The following is a 20,265-nucleotide window of genomic DNA, read 5'->3' as shown; positions in this document are numbered from 1 at the left end:
TTTTGGCCCTGATCAAAAGTCGTGTCCTACATAGGGAATAGGGTACCATTTGGGAGTCAGCCAGTGTCCATATAAAATATGTCAGAATATGAAGGGCAGTTTAACGGCTTCCCCCCTGTTATTGACACGGCTCCAGCAGAGGGATGTATATAAAATCAGGCTTTACACTGGAGGCCATCTGAAATCCATTCTGATAAAAGCTGTTCTTTATTATATCCCTACTGTGATTAATTACTGCTGTGAGCTCTGCTCTGGGGTGCTGGGGCTAGCAGCTTTCTGCTCCTAATGATCCCTCTCTGTGGTGGTCAGAGGAGCCATCACATACAGACTATGCACGCACATACCAGGGTTTCCGTTAGGAAAATGTGGCGCTGGACATTTGACCGGCAGCATTTTAATTTACCGGACCCGTATGCATTGGATGCGGACCCTGATTAGAACTACCACCTACGGTGCTCAGAATGACAGATTATGGTAGTTAAATATTAACAGAACATGCAAGTCCAGGATTCAACGATGTGCGGTCCTTACTGAGTTCTGATGTGCACTATGAAGATGTTAGAATAACTGTCCACGTTTACTCTTCCTCAGCCAACAAGATGAGTAACAAACAGCAACATCACTAGCCAGTAAGATGGCGCCGGAGAAGAAGGCAGACGTTTTACGTGCCCCCAGCCGATTGTGTTTTTTTGTTTATTTATTTGCAACTTATTTTTTAAACTTATTTTGTACTTAATGTTGCCGCTACCGTCTCTTATGACCAAAAATATCTTCTGGACATCAGGACTGCAATTACTCACCACGGACTAGCAGAATCGTTTTTTTTCCCTTTCATGACTCTGACGAGCCCGACGCGAAAGATATACTGCTTCCTCGGGAACAGGCCCGATCCCCGTGATTTGCGTGAAGAGGAGGCGGAGAAAGAGGGGCCGAAGGGCGGGCTGCCTTCTGAGAATTCATAGCCGATCGAATAAACCCCCACTTCCCTCCATTCTACTTGCAATCGTGCAATCCTTGGAGAATAAAATCGATGAGTTACACAGAAGATTAAAAACTGTAACATGTTATGCTTCATGGAGTCGTGGCTGAATGACGACAATATCAACATACAGCTGACTGGTTATACGATGTACCGCCAGGATAGAACAGCGGCATCTGGTAAGACAAGGGGCGGTGGACTATGTATTTTTGTAAATAACAGCTGGTGCACAATATCTAAGGAAGTCTCGAGCTATTGCTCGCCATACACAGAGACGCATACAACACTCTCCCTCGCCCTCCATTTGGCAAATATGACCATAATTCTATCCTCCTGATTCCTGCGTACAAGCAAAAACTAAAGCAGGAAGTACCAGTGACTCATTCAATACGGAAGTGGTCAGATGACGCGGATGCTACACTACAGGACTGTTTTTCTAGCACAGACTGGAATGTGCTCTGGGATTCCTCTGATGGCATTGAGGAGGACACCACATCTTTCATTGGCTTCATCAATAAGTGCATCGATGATGTCGTCCCCACAGTGACCGTACAGTGGTTCCTCCTTTAAAAGTTGTGCACTTACACCGCGGGACTTAGAGGTACCCAGCGTCACAGCTTCATTGCTTCAGACCACCACAAGGGGGAGTTAGAGCACTCATTATGCATTTGGGTCCCAAGGTTTTTAGTTTACCAATCATATTGAGTGATTCCAATGATGAATTTGGACGCGAGCCACCCGTGCCTGGTGGCTTTCTTCAACAAAGATGGCTGACAAAACATTACGGTGGAAGCAGATGTAAGTTGTTATAACGTCATGTACAATTGAGAGGAATATGTTAGTTAATGTAGAGACAAACAACCGTGCATTTTTTTGGGTCATAAAGTACATTTACAAAATTTGTAATTTAGCAAGTTAGCTGACTAGCTAACATTAGCTAGCTAGCTAGCTGGTGTTATGACATGAGTATGACATTGTAATTCGTGTTGTTTAATGTTTTAGAGACTCCGGAGAACCAGCAAACCAGGCTGTCGTCTTGGGAAACAGTGAATTTAAAGAATCTAGCTAGCTAAAGCATTTACTGCAAATTGAATGTACAATTGCCTTACAATGCAGCTGAAGTAACATAGCTAGCTAATTATTTGCTTGGTTATTGTGTAGTGGAGGATAAAAATAACTGTGTGCCTATGGATGTGTAGCTAGCTACAGTATGTAGCCGATCTGTGTACGGACCCTAAAACGTTTGGTATGAATATTAGTTCAGAACCTATCTATGAACCTCAGCCATCATAGTTGTTGTATCAACAGTCTGAATGGCATTAATGATGCCTATGGATATAGTATAATATAATAACTTTATTGTGCCAAGGATGCAAGTCCTATATACACGTAGTGTAGTTATTACCATGCATGAGATCCCCACATTGTAGCCTGTACATTGACTATATTCACTGATCATGTACTGTAGTTATTACCAGGCATGAGATCCCCACATTGTAGCCTGTACATTGAATATATTCACTTATCATGTACAAAAGTGTGGTTCAGGTATAAATCTCTGAGACATTCTTTTTTAGTCAAATCCAATACCAGGTGTATCAAACTCCAGTATTTGAATGATGCTGTGTCTGCATGTATGTATTACAATTATCCACTTAAACAGTGTTTACCACTCCTGCTCCTGGGACATCAATGATTACACATTGTAACTATACAATAGACTAGAAACATGATTTAAGTAAAGGCTGATTTGTAGTTCATATATACAGAAATACACCTATGCGTATCTAACTCCCTTTATCTGCATTAATCTGAGGACACAGGATAGTATTTCAATGAGATGCTTAATTTCAACCAGTGGAGAATGTGAAACGCTTTATTGAAAGAAGTTCATTATCCAGGTGTTATAAATGCATAAAACATGCATTATAATTCTGATAATTGTAAAATTATATTATAAATAAAAGTTAAATCTGTACTTCAATGCACATATGGTGTGCATTATAAAACGAGGAAGAAAGACGAGGTGGGGAGAGGTGTAGAAGACAGAAAGGGAAAGAGGTAAGAACAGAGGCAGACAGCATATGATTAATGAATTACAGTGCTACCCTAATATTCTCTCAGTTCATCACAATTACAGTGTCTCTAGCCGTGTCTCCTAACCAGCCTTGGGCTCCCAGTCAGCCCGAAGGTTATCTTAAGAGTGGGTGAGGTGGCGATGACGGGACTGGCTTCCTCTCTCACATCAAAACATACCTGCAGACGAGAGACAGAGGGTTAGAGAGAGAGCATGATTAAGCCTTGTGTTTTTTTATTCTAACATTGTTAGTCATCATAATCATCAGGAGGTGAAATGCCAAACTGATCTTGGATCATTAACTCTGGAACTACTGCATCTCTGTCTGTATTTCAATGTAAAGTATCTCTTTAATAATACTTCCTGTTGACCTGACCTCTCACCTATGATCATGCTGTGCCCTCTGTGTCAGCCAGTTCAAATGCAGGAGGGGTTCACCAACACAGCTGATATAACCTAGAGGATTTAGGGAGAAGGGGGAGAGGGATGAAGTGAAGGAGAGAGACTGTTATTGTGTGTGTGTGTGGTCTCACCTCGTGTCCACACTAAGTGGCTACAGAGTACTTTATGCTGAAAAACAGACACATGAGGACAAAACAATAGAAGATAATGTTATTATTAGACATGAATACCACTTGAAGCTTGATGATGACTTGATAATTTGAATCAGCTGTGTAGTGCTAAGTCAAAAACAAAAATTGTGTTTGGAGCGTTCCGATATGCCGCAACTGGTGAGGTGTCAGGTTCGCCTCTGTACTTACAGGGTGATTATTCCAACTCTCTGTCAAATGCTGCAGATCTGCCCGCGGACGAGGTAGAAACCCGTATCCCACACAGAAGAGGTGGATAGCATTCCGAGGTTATAGAAATGCAAGTTGTGTGTGCCTCTGTGAGTGGTTACTGACTGTATGTGACGCAGACACCTATCTGAGTGTACCTGAAACATTTAAATATAGAGGCCTATGTGTCTCACCACTTGGTTATTGCAAGGCCAACCCCCAGGGAAATCATGACTTGGCAGCAACAGATTGCAACAGATAGTCCAGTGAAAATGGCTGTGTTTATGTGGTGTAAATCTGAAAATTAGCAGCTGACATCTTAAGAGTTTTTTAATTAATGCATGTGAGACAGGTTCCATGCACAACAAGACAGACAGAGAGAAGAAGAACACAGAACAATTTAATTACATCTGGTTATGGGCCCTTTTGTCAGCAATAAAGCTTCCACGGCCTGTTCCTCGGACAGGGAACATCTGGAAATATCTACATTTTCGACCCCTTGATCAGCTCGCTCTCTGAAAGTAAAGAAAACAGCCTCTTTTCTTTTGTAGATATGAAAACAATAACTGAGATATGACCGTTCAATCTAAAGCAGCAGATGTCATTGTCAGGATACATCAATACAGCCCAGAAAGCTGAACACCAGACTGGTATTGTGGTTGTTCATTAGATGATGGGACATATGCTTTTACACCAGACTGGTATTGTGGTTGTTCATTAGGTGATGGGACATATGCTTTTACACCAGACTGGTATTGTGGTTGTTCATTAGGTGATGGGACATATGCTTTACACCAGACTGGTATTGTGGTTGTTCATTAGGTGATGGGACATATGCTTTACACCAGACTGGTATTGTGGTTGTTCATTAGGTGATGGGACATATGCTTTACACCAGACTGGTATTGTGGTTGTTCATTAGGTGATGGGACATATGCTTTACACCAGACTGGTATTGTGGTTGTTCATTAGATGATGGGACATATGCTTTTACACCAGACTGGTATTGTGGTTGTTCATTAGGTGATGGGACATATGCTTTACACCAGACTGGTATTGTGGTTGTTCATTAGGTGATGGGAAATATGCTTTTACACCAGACTGGTATTGTGGTTGTTCATTAGATGATGGGACATATGCTTTTACACCAGACTGGTATTGTGGTTGTTCATTAGGTGATGGGAAATATGCTTTTACACCAGACTGGTATTGTGGTTGTTCATTAGATGATGGGAAATATGCTTTTACACCAGACTGGTATTGTGGTTGTTCATTAGATGATGGGACATATGCTTTTACACCAGACTGGTATTGTGGTTGTTCATTAGGTGATGGGAAATATGCTTTTACACCAGACTGGTATTGTGGTTGTTCATTAGATGATGGGAAATATGCTTTACACCAGACTGGTATTGTGGTTGTTCATTAGATGATGGGACATATGCTTTTACACCAGACTGGTATTGTGGTTGTTCATTAGGTGATGGGACATATGCTTTACACCAGACTGGTATTGTGGTTGTTCATTAGATGATGGGACATATGCTTTTACACCAGACTGGTATTGTGGTTGTTCATTAGGTGATGGGACATATGCTTTACACCAGACTGGTATTGTGGTTGTTCATTAGATGATGGGAAATATGCTTTACACCAGACTGGTATTGTGGTTGTTCATTAGGTGATGGGAAATATGCTTTACACCAGACTGGTATTGTGGTTGTTCATTAGGTGATGGGAAATATGCTTTACACCAGACTGGTATTGTGGTTGTTCATTAGATGATGGGAAATATGCTTTACACCAGTCTGGTATTGTGGTTGTTCATTAGGTGATGGGACATATGCAATATGCAAACAACATAACAGACCTACCTTCCTTGAAAATCCACCTATACGGCCAAAGATGACAATGTTGAATCTTGAAAAAAAGCATTGGAATTAAAAGTGAAATGTTTAACTTATTAACCTGATTCATGATTTATGTTACCAGTTGATGAAGAACAACTCCCATTTCATACATCATTGAAAATTTGACCATGAATAAGTAAGAATAAAAAATATAAAATAGCTTCTTAGATTTGATGGAGACTTTATCCATTTCTGATTTGTATCAATGTGGATGAGAGACAGGGGAGCAGGAACAGGAGCAGGACCGTCAAGTTGTGCATCACCATATTTGGACACACCAAGTCATTCCAGGATTTTTCTTTATTTTTACTATTTTCTACATTGTGAATAATAGTGAAGACATCAAACTATGAAATAACACATATGGAATCAGTTAAGAACAAATTCTTATTTACAAGGACAGCCTACTCCTTCGTCATGAAGTGCTTTGAAAGGCTGGTCATGGCTCACATCAACACCATCATCCCAGAAACCCTAGACCCACTCCAATTTGCATACCGCCCCAAAAGATACACAGATGATGCCATGTCTATTGCACTCCACACAGCCCTTTCCCACCTGGACAGAAGGAACACCTACGTGAGAATGCTGTTTATTGACTATAGCTCAGCGTTCAACACCATAGTACCCTCCGAGTTCATCACTAAGCTAAGGATCCTGGGACTGAATAATTTGGACATTTTGTATCTTATTGGGATTCTCATTACTTGTTGCGACAGCAACAGCTACTTTTCCTGGGGTCCACATCATTATTAGACTGTTTACTGTTCTGCTTCCTTATCTACTAAATAAAAGCCTTAACACATCATCATTAAACTGTTTACTGTTCTACTTCCTTATCTACTAAATAAAAGCCTTACCACATCGTCATTAGACTGTTTACTGTTCTGCTTCCTTCTCCACTAAACAAATTACATCTGTTTTACACTCGTATCCATCAAACTCTTAACACCATACAGATGTAGTAATTGTATCTGTACTACTCATGAATGAATGAGATGTAGCAACAGAAGCAGCTACAGAATTGGTACGTTCAGTAACAGTTCAGTGTGTCTTGACTTGGAGCAGTTCCCTTGAGTCTTGAGTACACAGGAAGTAAAGTATTTCCTTCCCCGACAATCATACACATCTGTTGCCTCTTGACATGGCTTTGCCCCGAGCCTGCCCATTGGCTCATATGCCATAGGAAACAGACACTTCCGCTAGCGTCACTGCACATGACCTTTTCTGACTGAACCCGTGCTTCCTAGCCACCGTGCTTCTACACCTGCATTGCTTGCTGTTTGAGGTTTTAGGCTGGGTTTCTGTACTGCACTTTGAGATATCAGCTGATGTAAGAAGGGCTTTATAAATACATTTAGATTTTATTTGTTAGCTTGCATTCGAGAACGTTCATGGTCGAAGTAAAACTACCTTTGTTATTAACCTTCTCAAACGGTATGTCTTGTTGGAACACACCTCAGGTTTCCTCAAACTTTTCTCCCAGGGAACTCTTTGGTTCATTGAAGAGAGCCTCCAAACTTGGTGTGTTCATCACAAGAGGAGGTCTTCTGACAGGTCTGACCCCTCTCTCCAAGAGGTTACTGCCAGGACAGTTTTTGTAGTCCTGGTTTAACAGGACAGTTGAGCAACACTGGGCCTTCCTGAGCAGACCAACACCATGATGTTTTCCCTCAACCAGTTCTGCTGTTCCTGCTTCTCCTCACATCTGCTCCTGAGCATCCCTGACAGTTTGATCACTGGAGGATGGTACCCACCTGCCATGGACCCCCTCCTATGCATATTCAATGAGGAAACACAAATGAATGAGACAACCACGGGTGTTAATGAAATCTTGCAGTGTAATTCAAGCCGGCTGCGTATTATCACAGTTTGATTCTCCACTGTGACATATTAACATATTCTCTGTGAACAAATGTTCAAACCTAGCGCTTTGAGGAATGGCTGTGTAAACACCTCAGGTCTCTATGGAGTTCTGGCATTAAAACAGAAGAGGATGTTGTATTGAGAGGTGTTTCTCAACTAAAGCTAATCTAGTCATCTTTTTCTAACCGTTCACACCTCTGCTTGTTGATTCTAGGCTCTATTTTAAAGATGTGGTTTGTCTGATCTTTACATCACAGCCATTCATTCGTTGAGAACAGTGGCTCCTTTCATCATGTCTTTGTTCAGGTTAACAACAGGAATGTAATTGTAAAGATTAGACTAACATTTTGGTGTGATGGAGTAACTGTTTGGATGACAGGACAGAAATACAATGTACTTAGTAAACACTAATAAAGTTGGCTACATGAATACAACAGGTGAAGAACTTACAGTGAAATGTTTACTTACAAACCCTTAACCAACGACACAGTTTTAAGAAAAATAATTGTTACGTAAAACAAAAATAGAAAAAAATAGAAAATAAATAATTAAACAGCATCAGTAAAATAACAATAGTGGGTACCGGTACAGCGGGTACCGGTACAGAGTCCATGTGAAGACTAAATTCAGTGAATATGTCCAGATAATGGGCTTATGTCATGAAATGGAAAAATAAGAGAATTTTTGTATTTTGCACCAGTTAGTTTAGGTAATTGAGGTAATATGTACATTTAGGTAGAGTTAAAGTGACTATGCATAGATAATAACAGAGAGTAGCAATAGTGTAAAAGAGGGGTCTGGGTAGCCCTTTGATGAGCTGTTCAGGAGTCTTATGGCTTGGGGGTAGAAGCTGTTAAGAAGCCTTTTGGACCTCGAATTGGCGCTCTGGTACCGCTTGCCGTGCGGTAGCAGAGATAACAGTTTATGACTAGGATGGCTGGAGTCTTTGACCATTTTTAGGGCCTTCCTCTTGGCTGTGCTTCCCTTTGTAGTCTGTAAAGGTTTGCAATCCCTGCCACATCTGACAAAAGTCAGAGCTGGTTTAGTACGATTTGATCTTAGTCCTGTATTGATGCTTTGCCTGTTTGATGGTTCATCGGAGGGCATAGCAGGATTTGGGTTCTGGGTCCCACTCCTTGAAAGCAGCAGCTCTACCTTTTATCTCAGTGCGGATGTTGCCTGTAATCCATGGCTTCTGGTTGGAGTATGTACGTACGGTCACTGTGGGGACGACATCATCAATGCACTTTTTGATGAAGCCAGTGACTGATGTGATGTACTCCTCAATGCCATCGGAAGAATCCCTGAACATATTGCAGTCTGTACTAGCAAAACAGTCCTGTAGCATCTGCTTCATCTGACCACTTTTTTTTTACGAAGTCACTGGTACTTCCTGCTTTAGTTTTAGCTTGTAAGCAGGAATCAGGAGGATAGAATTTTGGTCAGATTTGCCAGATGGAGGGCGAGGAAGAGCTTTGTACGCGTCTCTGAGTGTGGAGTAAAATTAAAAATCAATGTCCTGATATCAAGAAGCTCTTTTCGGTCATAAGACACGGTGGCAGAAACATTATGTACAAAATAACTTACAAATAATGCAAAAGAACACGCACAATTGGATTGTCTCCCCCCCACCACTCTCTATTCACCATCCAGAACAAACAAGATGAGGCCCCGACCCAGTGCATCATGGTCGGCTAAATCCTGTCCAATCAGAGGGGCTGTTTGGTTTGTAATTGCCCCCACTTGGTCTGGCCCTCTCTCTCTGTAAAGGAACCTGAGTTGGGCAACACTGTTTCTGTTACCACACAGAGGGGCGATTCAGGGCCTAGGTCCTAATGGCACTCAATTCCCTTTCAGGTCCACTACTTATGAAGAAAAGTAGTGCACTATATAGGGAGTAGGGTTGCATTTGGGAGGTACCCAGGGACATATTAGGAATATTAAACATTCTTTGAGACGTAAGAATGGATGCACCACTTCTGCTCTTTTCTCTCATTTGCATAATGGCAGGCAGCCAATAGAAACTATTTAATGGTCAGCTGATCACACTCCCGACTCCTCCCCCTCGGTTTCAAAAGGGAACCTCATGCCTTCTATCGAAAGTATGTGGACACTCCTTCAAATGAATGGATTATTCTACTTCAGCCACAGGTGAATAAACAGGTGCTGACAGGTGTATAAAATCGAGCACACAGCCATGCACAGCCGTGCTAACATAATTCCAAAAGGGTTTTCTAATGATCAATTAGCCTTTAAATTATAAACTTGGATTAGCTAACACAGGAACACATTAGTGATGGTTGCTGATAATGGGCCTATGTAGATATTCAAAACAAGTGTGCTTTTCTATCAAAAACAAGGACATTTCTAAGTGACCCCAAACTGTTGAGCGGTAGTGTATATTTCTTAGGAGTTGCCATTTACCTACCACATGATATGTTTGTTCATGTGGATTTCCTTCTTTAGTTTGAAACATCTGCACTGATTTGGTTTCTCAAACTATTATTTCCGCACCAACTTGAAGAGGCCATTCACAATATTGCTTTGATGCATTTGAAGTCTCCAGTTTCTTTGTATTTCTATGTGCGTCATGTTATCTGTGGGGTAAATGATGGACACCAGAAGTCCCCAGTTTCTTTTCACGGCCGAAAGGTCTTTTGGGAAAACCAATCCATGACTGATGATGCTATATGGCTGTATGACCTCAGAGAATCTAAAAGGTCATTATCAGTGTTGACGTGAGTTACTTTTAATGAGTTGTGTTGAGACAAAACAGAAATGACTCTGTTCGTGTTGGGACACATCCTATACACAGGATGGGCTCAACGTTTTACTGACCAGAGCATTTCCCCTCCCAAGACCTCAACTGTACTGTTGATACACATGCCCTACAGTGCAGTACAATGATACGTCTGCTGTTTGAGGGAAAAACACACATTTATCAATGTAAATATACATCTGATCCAACAAAAGTATTTTTGCGCTGTTTTAACCTGTAAAATGGTACCAGATGAAAATGAACAAAGCCCCTGTCCTTTCCTTCAGGTGGTACACACTAACACTCTCAACCACAGAAGAAGGAGAGGTTCTCAGTGGCTTGTTTTCTGCCTTCAGGATGACTCTTAACTTGGTGTTGACCCGATGAAGGTTTCACACACTGCTGGCATGCCAAATGGCACCCTATTCCCTATATAGTGCCCTACTTTAGACCAGGGCCCTATTCCCTATATAGTGCACTACTTTAGACCAGGGCCCTATTCCCTATATAGTGCACTACTTTAGACCAGGGCCCTATTCCCTATATAGTGAACTACTATAGACCAGGGCCCTATTCCCTATATAGTGAACTACTATAGACCAGAGCCCTATTCCTTATATAGTGGACTACTATAGACCAGGGCCCTATTCCCTATATAGTGAACTACTATAGACCAGAGCCCTATTCCCTATATAGTGGACTACTATAGACCAGGGCCCTATTCCCTATATAGTGAACTACTATAGACCAGAGCCCTATTCCCTATATAGTGCACTACTATAGACCAGAGCCCTATTCCCTATATAGTGCACAGATTTTGACCAGGACCCTGTGTAGGGAAAATTGGTGCCATTCGGGACACTGGCTCCTATTGCTGCTGCTGTTTGACTCATCAGTGCCAATGTTTTGTCAGGTGTGTGGAGGCCCAACGGAGAGGTGCAGGCCCACCCCCCCAAAAAAGATTTCCATGGAAACGGGCCAACTAAAGTGTAAAAAAGCTGTCATAATATGATACAAAATCATTTAATCGTTGAAATAATTAATCTTATAGCGCCGGCGGGTTCTCCAAATGATTAATGAACAAAGTAAGGAACACATCTGAAAGGGATTTTGTGATGTGTGCCTAGGAGTTTGGTTTTACAGTAACCATAACAATACGACTTAATAATGAGCAAAACTGATTTCTGTAAAGAAACACTATTTGTTTTGCTTTATATTTGGAGAATGTCTGTCACCATCGGTCAGACGTTGGTTTAAAATGAACTGACAAATCATTCCCATTTGGACCATTTTGCATAGATACTCAATCCCTAAACCTGTTGCTTCTTTGCATGTCGAGACTTCCTTCCCTTTTACTATACTTGAGTTGCAAATGTAATCACTGCACATGTTGAATTAGGCTATTTCTCCATAAGGGTTACAATTCTCCAACATGGCTTGTTTGAGGAATTTGTTATTACATACTTATGGTATTTATATAAGAATATGTTTTTACATTGAATGATATGTTCACTAGGCCTACAGAAAGTATTCCCACATTGTTGTGTTACAAAGTGGGATTCAACTGGATTAAATTGTAATTGTTGGTCAACAATCTACAGAAAATACTCTGTCACGTCAAAGTGGAAGAAAGATTCTAACATTTGTAAAACATTTATGAAAATTAAAACACTATATCTTGATTAGATGAGTATTCACCCCCTTGAGACAATACATGTTTGAAACACTGAGTCTTTTTGGATAAGTCTCTAAGAGTTTTGCACATCTGGATTGTACAATATTTGCTAGACAGGCATTTTCAAGTCTTGCCATAGATTTTCTAGTCTATTTAAGTCAAACTGCAACTCCAGTGTAGATTTGGCCTTGTGTTTTAGGTTATTGTCCTGCTGAAAGGTGGATTCGTCTCACAGTGTCTGTACCTTGTTTTCTTCTAGGATTTTGCCTTTCCTCTCATCCTCTGGCTCTATTCCATTTATTTTTATCCCCAAAAATCTCCCTAGGTCTTGTCGATGACAAGCATACCCATAACATGATGCAGTCACCACAATGCTTGAAAATATGAAGAGTTGCCCCAAACATAATGCTTTGTATTCAGGAGAAAAATGTAATTTCTTTGCCACATTTTTTGCAGTATTACTTAAGTGCCTTGTGGCAAACAGGATGCATGTTTTGGAATATTTTGTATTCTATACAGTCTTCCTTATTTTCACTCTGTCATTTAGGTTAGTATTGTGGAGTGTTTTGAATACTGATGTTAACTTTTCTGTTTATAACCCTTTTCAGCAATACAGATCTTCCAAAGGTGGTGGAGTGGCAGTCTTTACCAAGGAACACCTTCAGTGCTCGGTTGTCTCCACAAAGTCTGTCCCCAAACAATTTGATTCGCTGGTTTTAAGCATTCAACTTTCAAATAGCTCTTTGTTGACTGTTACTTGGTGTTATCGTCCACCATCAGCACCGACCTGTACTCTACCTGCCCTAATCTCTCACCGGGCCTCTTACACTAAGTCTGAATTTGTCCTGCTAGGTGACCTAAACTGGGACATGTTTAAACCACCTGACCAAGTCCTAAAGCAATGAGACTCCCTAAATCTTTCTCAGATTATTACCAATCCCACAAGGTATGACTCCAAACACCCAGAAAACGCTACTCTCCTTGATGTTATCCTTACAAATAATCCTGATAGGTATCAGTCTGTTTTCTGTAATGACCTTAGTGATCCCCTGTTTTCCAGCCTGTGTTCGTAATGGCTGCTCATTGAAACGACCTGTCCTGATTTGTCATAGACGCTTGCTAAAAAACTTTAATGAGCAATTATTCCTTCGTGACCTGGCCTCTGTAAAATGGTATAGAATCAGCTCGATCCCCTCTGTCGAAGACACTTGAACCTTCTTTTTGGATATTTTCAGTGGTTTTGTTAACAAAACAGGTTAAAAACAGGTTCAGCCCCTGGTTCGACTGTGATCTGGCAGAGTTACTCCACCTCAAAAAGTCAATTTGGCGAATGAGAAATAAGTGCACTCTGGGGATCTGGAAGGTCAAAGTTACTTACTTTAAGGAGTAGTTCTCTCTCTGTGGGTCCTACCCCAAGAATTTCTGGAAAACGGTTAAAGACCTGGAGAATAAACCCTCCTCCTCACAGCTGCTCATGTCCCTTGATGTTGATGATGTGGTTGTTACTGACAAGGAGCACATGGCTGAGCTCTTTGACCACCACTTCATTAACAACAACATAGCTCAGGCAGTAGGAAGTTCTCTCATCCATTTATATGCAGATGATACAGTCTTATACTCAGCTGGCCCCTCCCCGGATGTTGTGTTAATCACTCTACAACAAAGCTTTCTTAGCATCCAGCAAGCTTTCTCTAACCTTAACCTCACTCCCTTTGTTCACTGTGTTAACAAACCTCCAAATGAGCTTCAACACCATACACCACTCCTCCAACTGTTTTTAAATTCTAGTAAAACTAACTGCATCCCCTTCAACCAATTGATGCCCGCACCCTCCCGCCCGACTAGCATCACTACTCTGGACGGTTCTGACCTAGAATATGTGGACAACTACAAATACCTAGGTGTCTGGTTAGACTGTAAACTCTCCTTCCAGACTCACATTAAGCATCTCCAATCCAAAATTAAATCTAGATTCAGCTTCCTATTTCGCAACAAATTTCACTCATGCTGCCGAAAATACCCACCACTGCGACCTGTATGCTCTCGTTAGCTGGTTAGCTCGTTAGCTCTCGTTAGCTGGCCCTCACCACATATCCGTCTCCAAAACCACTGGCTCCAGGTAATCTGTAAGTCTTTGCTAGGTAAAGCTCTGCCTTATTTCAGCTCACTGGTCACCATAGCAACACCCACTCATAGTACTCACTCCAGCAGGTATCTCACTGGTCACCCCCAAAGCCAACACCTCCTTTGGCCGCCTTCCCTTCCAGTTCTCTGTTACCAGTGACTGGAACGAATTGCAAACATCTCTGATGCTGGAGTCTTATATCTCCCTCTCTAACTTTAAGTATCAGCTGTCAGAGCAGCTTATCGATCACTGTACCTGTACACAGCCCATCTGTAAATAGCACACCCAACTACCTCATCCCCATATTATTAATTACCCTCTTGCTCTTTTGGGGGGGTATGGCTAGACGGTACACTGTCCTTCTCTCAGCACATATCAAAGCTGCAGGCTAAGGAGCTGAGACTGGGTTTCCTTTATCGTAATCGCTCCTCTTTTACCCCAGCTGCCAAACTAACCCTGAATCAGATGACCATCCTACCCATGCTAGATTACGGAGACGTAATGTAAGGATCAGCAGGTAATGGTGCTCTCAAGCAGCTAGATGTTCTTTACCATTCGGCCATCAGATTTTCCACCAATTCTCCTTATAGGACACATCACTGCACTCTATACTCCTCTGTAAACTGGTCATCTCCGTTGCAAAACCTACTGGTTGATGCTTATTTATAAAACCCTCTTAGGCCTCACTCCCCCCTATCTGAGATAACTACTGCAGCCCTCATCCTCCACATACAACACCTGTTCTGCCAGTCACTTTCTGTTAAAGGTCCCCAAAGCACACACTTCCCTGGGTCGCTCTTCTTTTCAGTTTGCTGCAGCTAGCGACTGGAATGAGCTACAAAAAACACTCAAACTAGACAGTTTTATCTCCATCTCATTGAAAGACTCAATCATGGACACTCTTTCTGACAGTTGTGGCTGTTTCGCGTGATGTATTGTTGTCTCTACCTTCTTGCCCTTTGTGTTGTTGTCTGTGCCCAATAAGGTTTGTACCATGTTTTGTGCTGCACCATGTTGTATTGCTACCATGTTGTGTTGCTACCATGTTCTGTGCTGCTGCCATGTTGTGTTGCTTCCATGCTGTGTTTTCATGTGTTGCTGCCATGTTGTGTTGCTACCATGTTGTGTTGCTACCATGTTGTGTTGATTGCTACCATGTTGTGTTGCTACCATGTTGTGCTGCTACCATGTTGTTGTCATGTTGTGTTGCTTCCATGCTGTGTTTTCATGTGTTGCTACCATGTTGTGCTGCTACCATGTTGTATTGCTACCATGTTGTGTTGCTACCATGTTGTGTTAATTGCTGCCATGTTGTGTTGCTACCATGTTGTGTTGCTACCATGTTGTGCTGCTACCATGTTGTGCTGCTACCATGTTGTTGCTACCATGTTGTGTTGCTACCATGTTGTGCTGCTACCATGTTGTGCTGCTACCATGTTGTTGTCTTAGGTCTCTCTTTATGTAGTGTTGTGGTGTCTCTCTTTATGTAGTGTTGTGGTGTCTCTCTTTATGTAGTGTTGTGGTGTCTCTTTATGTAGTGTTGTGGTGTCTCTCTTTATGTAGTGATGTGGTGTCTCTCTTGTCGTGTTGTGGTGTCTCTCTTTATGTAGTGTTGTGGTGTCTCTCTTTATGTAGTGTTGTGGTGTCTCTCTTTATGTAGTGTTGTGGTGTCTCTCTTTATGTAGTGATGTGGTGTCTCTCTTGTCGTGTTGTGGTGTCTCTCTTTATGTAGTGTTGTGGTGTCTCTTTATGTAGTGTTGTGGTGTCTCTCTTTATGTAGTGTTGTGGTGTCTCTTTATGTAGTGTTGTGGTGTCTCTCTTTATGTAGTGTTGTAGTGTCTCTCTTTATGTAGTGTTGTGGTGTCTCTCTTTATGTTGTGCTGCTACCATGTTGTGCTGCTACCATGTTGTGCTGCTACCATGTTGTGCTGCTACCATGTTGTTGTCATGTTGTGTTGCTTCCATGCTGTGTTTTCATGTGTTGCTGCCTTGCTATGTTGTTGTCTAAGGTCTCTCTTTATTTAGTGTTGTGGTGTCTCTCTTTATGTAGTGTTGTGGTGTCTCTTTATGTAGTGTTGTCTTAGGTCTCTCTTTATGTAGTGTTGTGGTGTCTCTCTTTATGTAGTGTTGTGGTGTCTCTCTTTATGTAGTGTTGTGGTGTCTCCCTTTATGTAGTGTTGTGGTGTCTCTCTTTATGTAGTGTTGTGGTGTCTCTTTATGTAGTGTTGTGGTGTCTCTCTTTATGTAGTGTTGTGGTGTCTCTCTTTATGTAGTGTTGTGGTGTCTCTCTTTATGTAGTGTTGTGGTGTCTCTCTTTATGTAGTGTTGTGGTGTCTCTCTTTATGTAGTGTTGTGGTGTCTCTCTTTATGTAGTGTTGTGGTGTCTCTTTATGTAGTGTTGTGGTGTCTCTTTATGTAGTGTTGTGGTGTCTCTCTTTATGTAGTGTTGTGGTGTCTCTCTTTATCTAGTGTTGTGGTGTCTCTCTTTATGTAGTGTTGTGGTGTCTCTCTTTATGTAGTGTTGTGGTGTCTCTCTTTATGTAGTGTTGTGGTGTCTCTCTTTATGTAGTGTTGTGGTGTCTCTCTTTATGTAGTGTTGTGGTGTCTCTCTTTATGTAGTGTTGTGGTGTCTCTCTTTATGTAGTGTTGTGGTGTCTCTCTTTATGTAGTGTTGTGGTGTCTCTCTTTATGTAGTGTTGTGGTGTCTCTCTTTATGTAGTGTTGTGGTGTCTCTCTTTATGTAGTGTTGTGGTGTCTCTCTTTATGTAGTGTTGTGGTGTCTCTCTTTATGTAGTGTTGTGGTGTCTCTCTTTATCTAGTGTTGTGGTGTCTCTCTTTATGTAGTGTTGTGGTGTCTCTCTTTATGTAGTGTTGTGGTGTCTCTCTTTATGTAGTGTTGTGGTGTCTCTTTATGTAGTATTGTGGTGTCTCTCTTTATCTAGTGTTGTGGTGTCTCTCTTTATGTAGTGTTGTGGTGTCTCTCTTGTCGTGTTGTGGTGTCTCTCTTTATGTAGTGTTGTGGTGTCTCTCTTGTCGTGTTGTGGTGTCTCTCTTTATGTAGTGTTGTGTTGTCTCTCTTTATGTAGTGATGTGGTGTCTCTCTTTATGTAGTGTTGTGGTGTCTCTCTTTATGTAGTGTTGTGGTGTCTCTCTTGTCGTGTTGTGGTGTCTCTCTTGTCGTGTTGTGGTGTCTCTCTTTATGTAGTGTTGTGGTGTCTCTCTTTATGTAGTGTTGTGGTGTCTCTCTTTATGTAGTGTTGTGGTGTCTCTCTTTATCTAGTGTTGTGGTGTCTCTCTTTATGTAGTGTTGTGGTGTCTCTCTTTATGTAGTGTTGTGGTGTCTCTCTTTATGTAGTGTTGTGGTGTCTCTCTTTATCTAGTGTTGTGGTGTCTCTCTTTATGTAGTGTTGTGGTGTCTCTCTTTATGTAGTGTTGTGGTGTCTCTCTTTATGTAGTGTTGTGGTGTCTCTCTTTATGTAGTGTTGTGGTGTCTCTCTTTATGTAGTGTTGTGGTGTCTCTCTTGTCGTGATGTGTGTTTTGTCCTAGATTTGTATTTTATTTTAAATTGTTAATCCCAGACCCCCGTCCCCTCAGGAGCCCTTTCGCCTTTTGGTAGGCCGTCATTGTAAATAGGAATTTGTTCTTAACTTACTTGCCTAGTTAAGCTAATTTTTACTCCTGAACTTATTTAGACTTACCATAACAAAGGGGTTGAATACTTATTGACTCAAGACATTTCAGCTTAAAAAAGTTTTTCCATTTCAAAAATATTCTGCAAACAAAATTTCCCTTTGACATTATGTGGGTTTTTTGCGACTCCAAATCTACATTTCAGGTGGTAACACAACAAAATGTGGAAAACGGCAAGGGGTGCATATGCTTTCTGAAGACACGGATATTATGGTTACTAATGTAATGTGAAAACCTTTAGCTGTCTGAATGTCTTCTCTTGGGAGAAACCTGGTTAGTACCAACTAACTGCAGAGTCCCTTGGAAAAGGCTTAGACCGATCTCATAAATTCCACTTGAAAACATGTCCAAGTTGTACCCGTTTGAGCTTAAAGAGGCAATTAGCAGTTGAAACAATAACAAAGCCACCAACCTGCGCCTGTCGGTAAAAAGCTGAGGGCTGGAGAAATGTAACTGCTCTCAAATTGACAGACAGAGATGTGGATATAAGGACCGACTATCCATGATATTAAGATTATAGTTTTAACCATGTAGTGTTTGTTTACGTTTACTTTGTTGACAAACATTGGGAGTAAAACAAGCTTTATATTTTGGGTTCTGATGTGGTACGGCAGTTGAACTAAACTCATGAGGCATTTATAAGTTATATTCTTCAAGAATCTACGGGTACATATCATTCATTTATAACCCCCAAAAAATGGATGTAGCACCTGCAGATTGTCCCTTTGATGCAGTGATTATTGGCTAATTATTGCTATGCTTTTATATATATATTTTTATATATATTATTTATAGATTATACCTTCAATAAAGTCCCTTTAAACTACCTACAAAATTGTTGTTTCTTTCTACAATGAAAGAAACATTTCAAACGGTTTCCATGTTGTATTTTCCAGGACCCTGGCGAGTGTGGGAAAAGAGCTGAAAGATAACTTCCTGAAAGCGCTGGCGGAGCGAGAGGAGGCCAACCGTAGTGGGAAAATGACTGTGAGTAGAGACAGTACATTATTACAGCACTCACATATCTACGTAATGGGCTTTCTCCCCCCAAAACATACCTCTACCATTTCATTAGGAGTTAGGATCTGCAGGGAACAGAATATACATTCTGCCAGGTTCAGTGGAACCCCAACCCTTCACTTCCTCTCTCTTCCTTCCTCCATCTCCTTCCTTCCATCACCTCTGGAGCTAGTCCTCCCAGCCTTTTTGACCTTCTCTCCAGTTCACCACCCAGTTAGTGTGCCAACTCCAACCCTCACCGCCCTGGCTATGCTATCTAGAACATAACAAAAATATTCATTAGATATTGCCCATTAGATATTTAAGAAATAAGGCCTTTCGCCGTGGTATATTGGCCATATATCACAAGCCCTGAGGTGCCTTATTGCTATTATAAACTGGTTATCAACATAATTAGAGCAGTAAAAATATGTTTTGTCAAATACGTGGTATACGGTCTGATATACCACGGCTGTCAGCCAAATCAGCATTCAGGGCTCGAACCACCCAGTTTATATTGCCCATGTCGTTTATAATTCAAAACCTGTTGGAATAGAAATAATAGTTAATTCAGGGCGTTCGGTTCCACTGCTCATGCTTCATGTTCCACCATAGGGCTACCAGTACTGCTATATCTCTGTCCCCAGGGTTCTCCAACAGCTTCTGTACATGTCCCCAGGGTTCTCCAACAGCTTCTGTACATGTCCCCAGGGTTCTCCAACAGCTTCTGTACATGTCCCCAGGGTTCTCCAACAGCTTCTGTACATGTCCCCAGGGTTCTCCCAACAGCTTCTGTACATGTCCCCAGGGTTCTCCAACAGCTTCTGTACATGTCCCCAGGGTTCTCCAACAGCTTCTGTACATGTCCCCAGGGTTCTCCAAAAGCTTCTGTACATGTCCCCAGGGTTCTCCCAACAGCTTCTGTACATGTCCCCAGGGTTCTCCCAACAGCTTCTGTACATGTCCCCAGGGTTCTCCAACAGCTTCTGTACATGTCCCCAGGGTTCTCCAACAGCTTCTGTACATGTCCCCAGGGTTCTCCAACAGCTTCTGTACATTTCCCCAGGGTTCTCCAACAGCTTCTGTACATTTCCCCAGGGTTCTCCAACAGCTTAGAATTGCAAAGGGAGAGTGTTTGCTGTTGAGTGTACAAAACATTAGGAACACCTGCTCTTTCCATGACATAGACTACCCAGGTGAAACTATGATCACTTATTGATGTTACCTGTTAAATCCACTTCAATCAGTATAGATGAAGGGGAGGAGACAGGTTAAAGAAGGATTTTTAAGACTTGAGACAATTGAGACATGGATTGTGTACGTGTGCCATTCAGAGGGTGAACGGGCAAGACACAAGATTGTAGTCTCTCTGAACAGGATGTGGTAGTATTAGGAAGGTGTTATTA

At 41.6% G+C, this 20,265-nt stretch overlaps 1 protein-coding gene across 2 annotated transcripts in view; it reads left to right on the top strand.

The window, feature by feature from the left end:
- The window catches only part of cfap299 (cilia and flagella associated protein 299), a 284,906-nt gene that overhangs the window by 79,069 nt on the left and 185,572 nt on the right, over positions 1-20,265 (top strand). For both annotated transcript variants that reach the window (XM_031816533.1, XM_031816526.1), the window contains exon 3: positions 18,757-18,847. In XM_031816533.1, coding sequence (XP_031672393.1) covers positions 18,757-18,847 — 91 coding nt within the window. The remainder of the gene's footprint in view (positions 1-18,756; positions 18,848-20,265) is intronic.

This window comes from Oncorhynchus kisutch, linkage group LG3 (genome assembly GCF_002021735.2).
Source record: "Oncorhynchus kisutch isolate 150728-3 linkage group LG3, Okis_V2, whole genome shotgun sequence".
In the NCBI taxonomy this organism is placed as follows: domain Eukaryota; kingdom Metazoa; phylum Chordata; class Actinopteri; order Salmoniformes; family Salmonidae; genus Oncorhynchus; species Oncorhynchus kisutch.
This window is presented reverse-complemented; position numbering and strand designations above follow the sequence as displayed.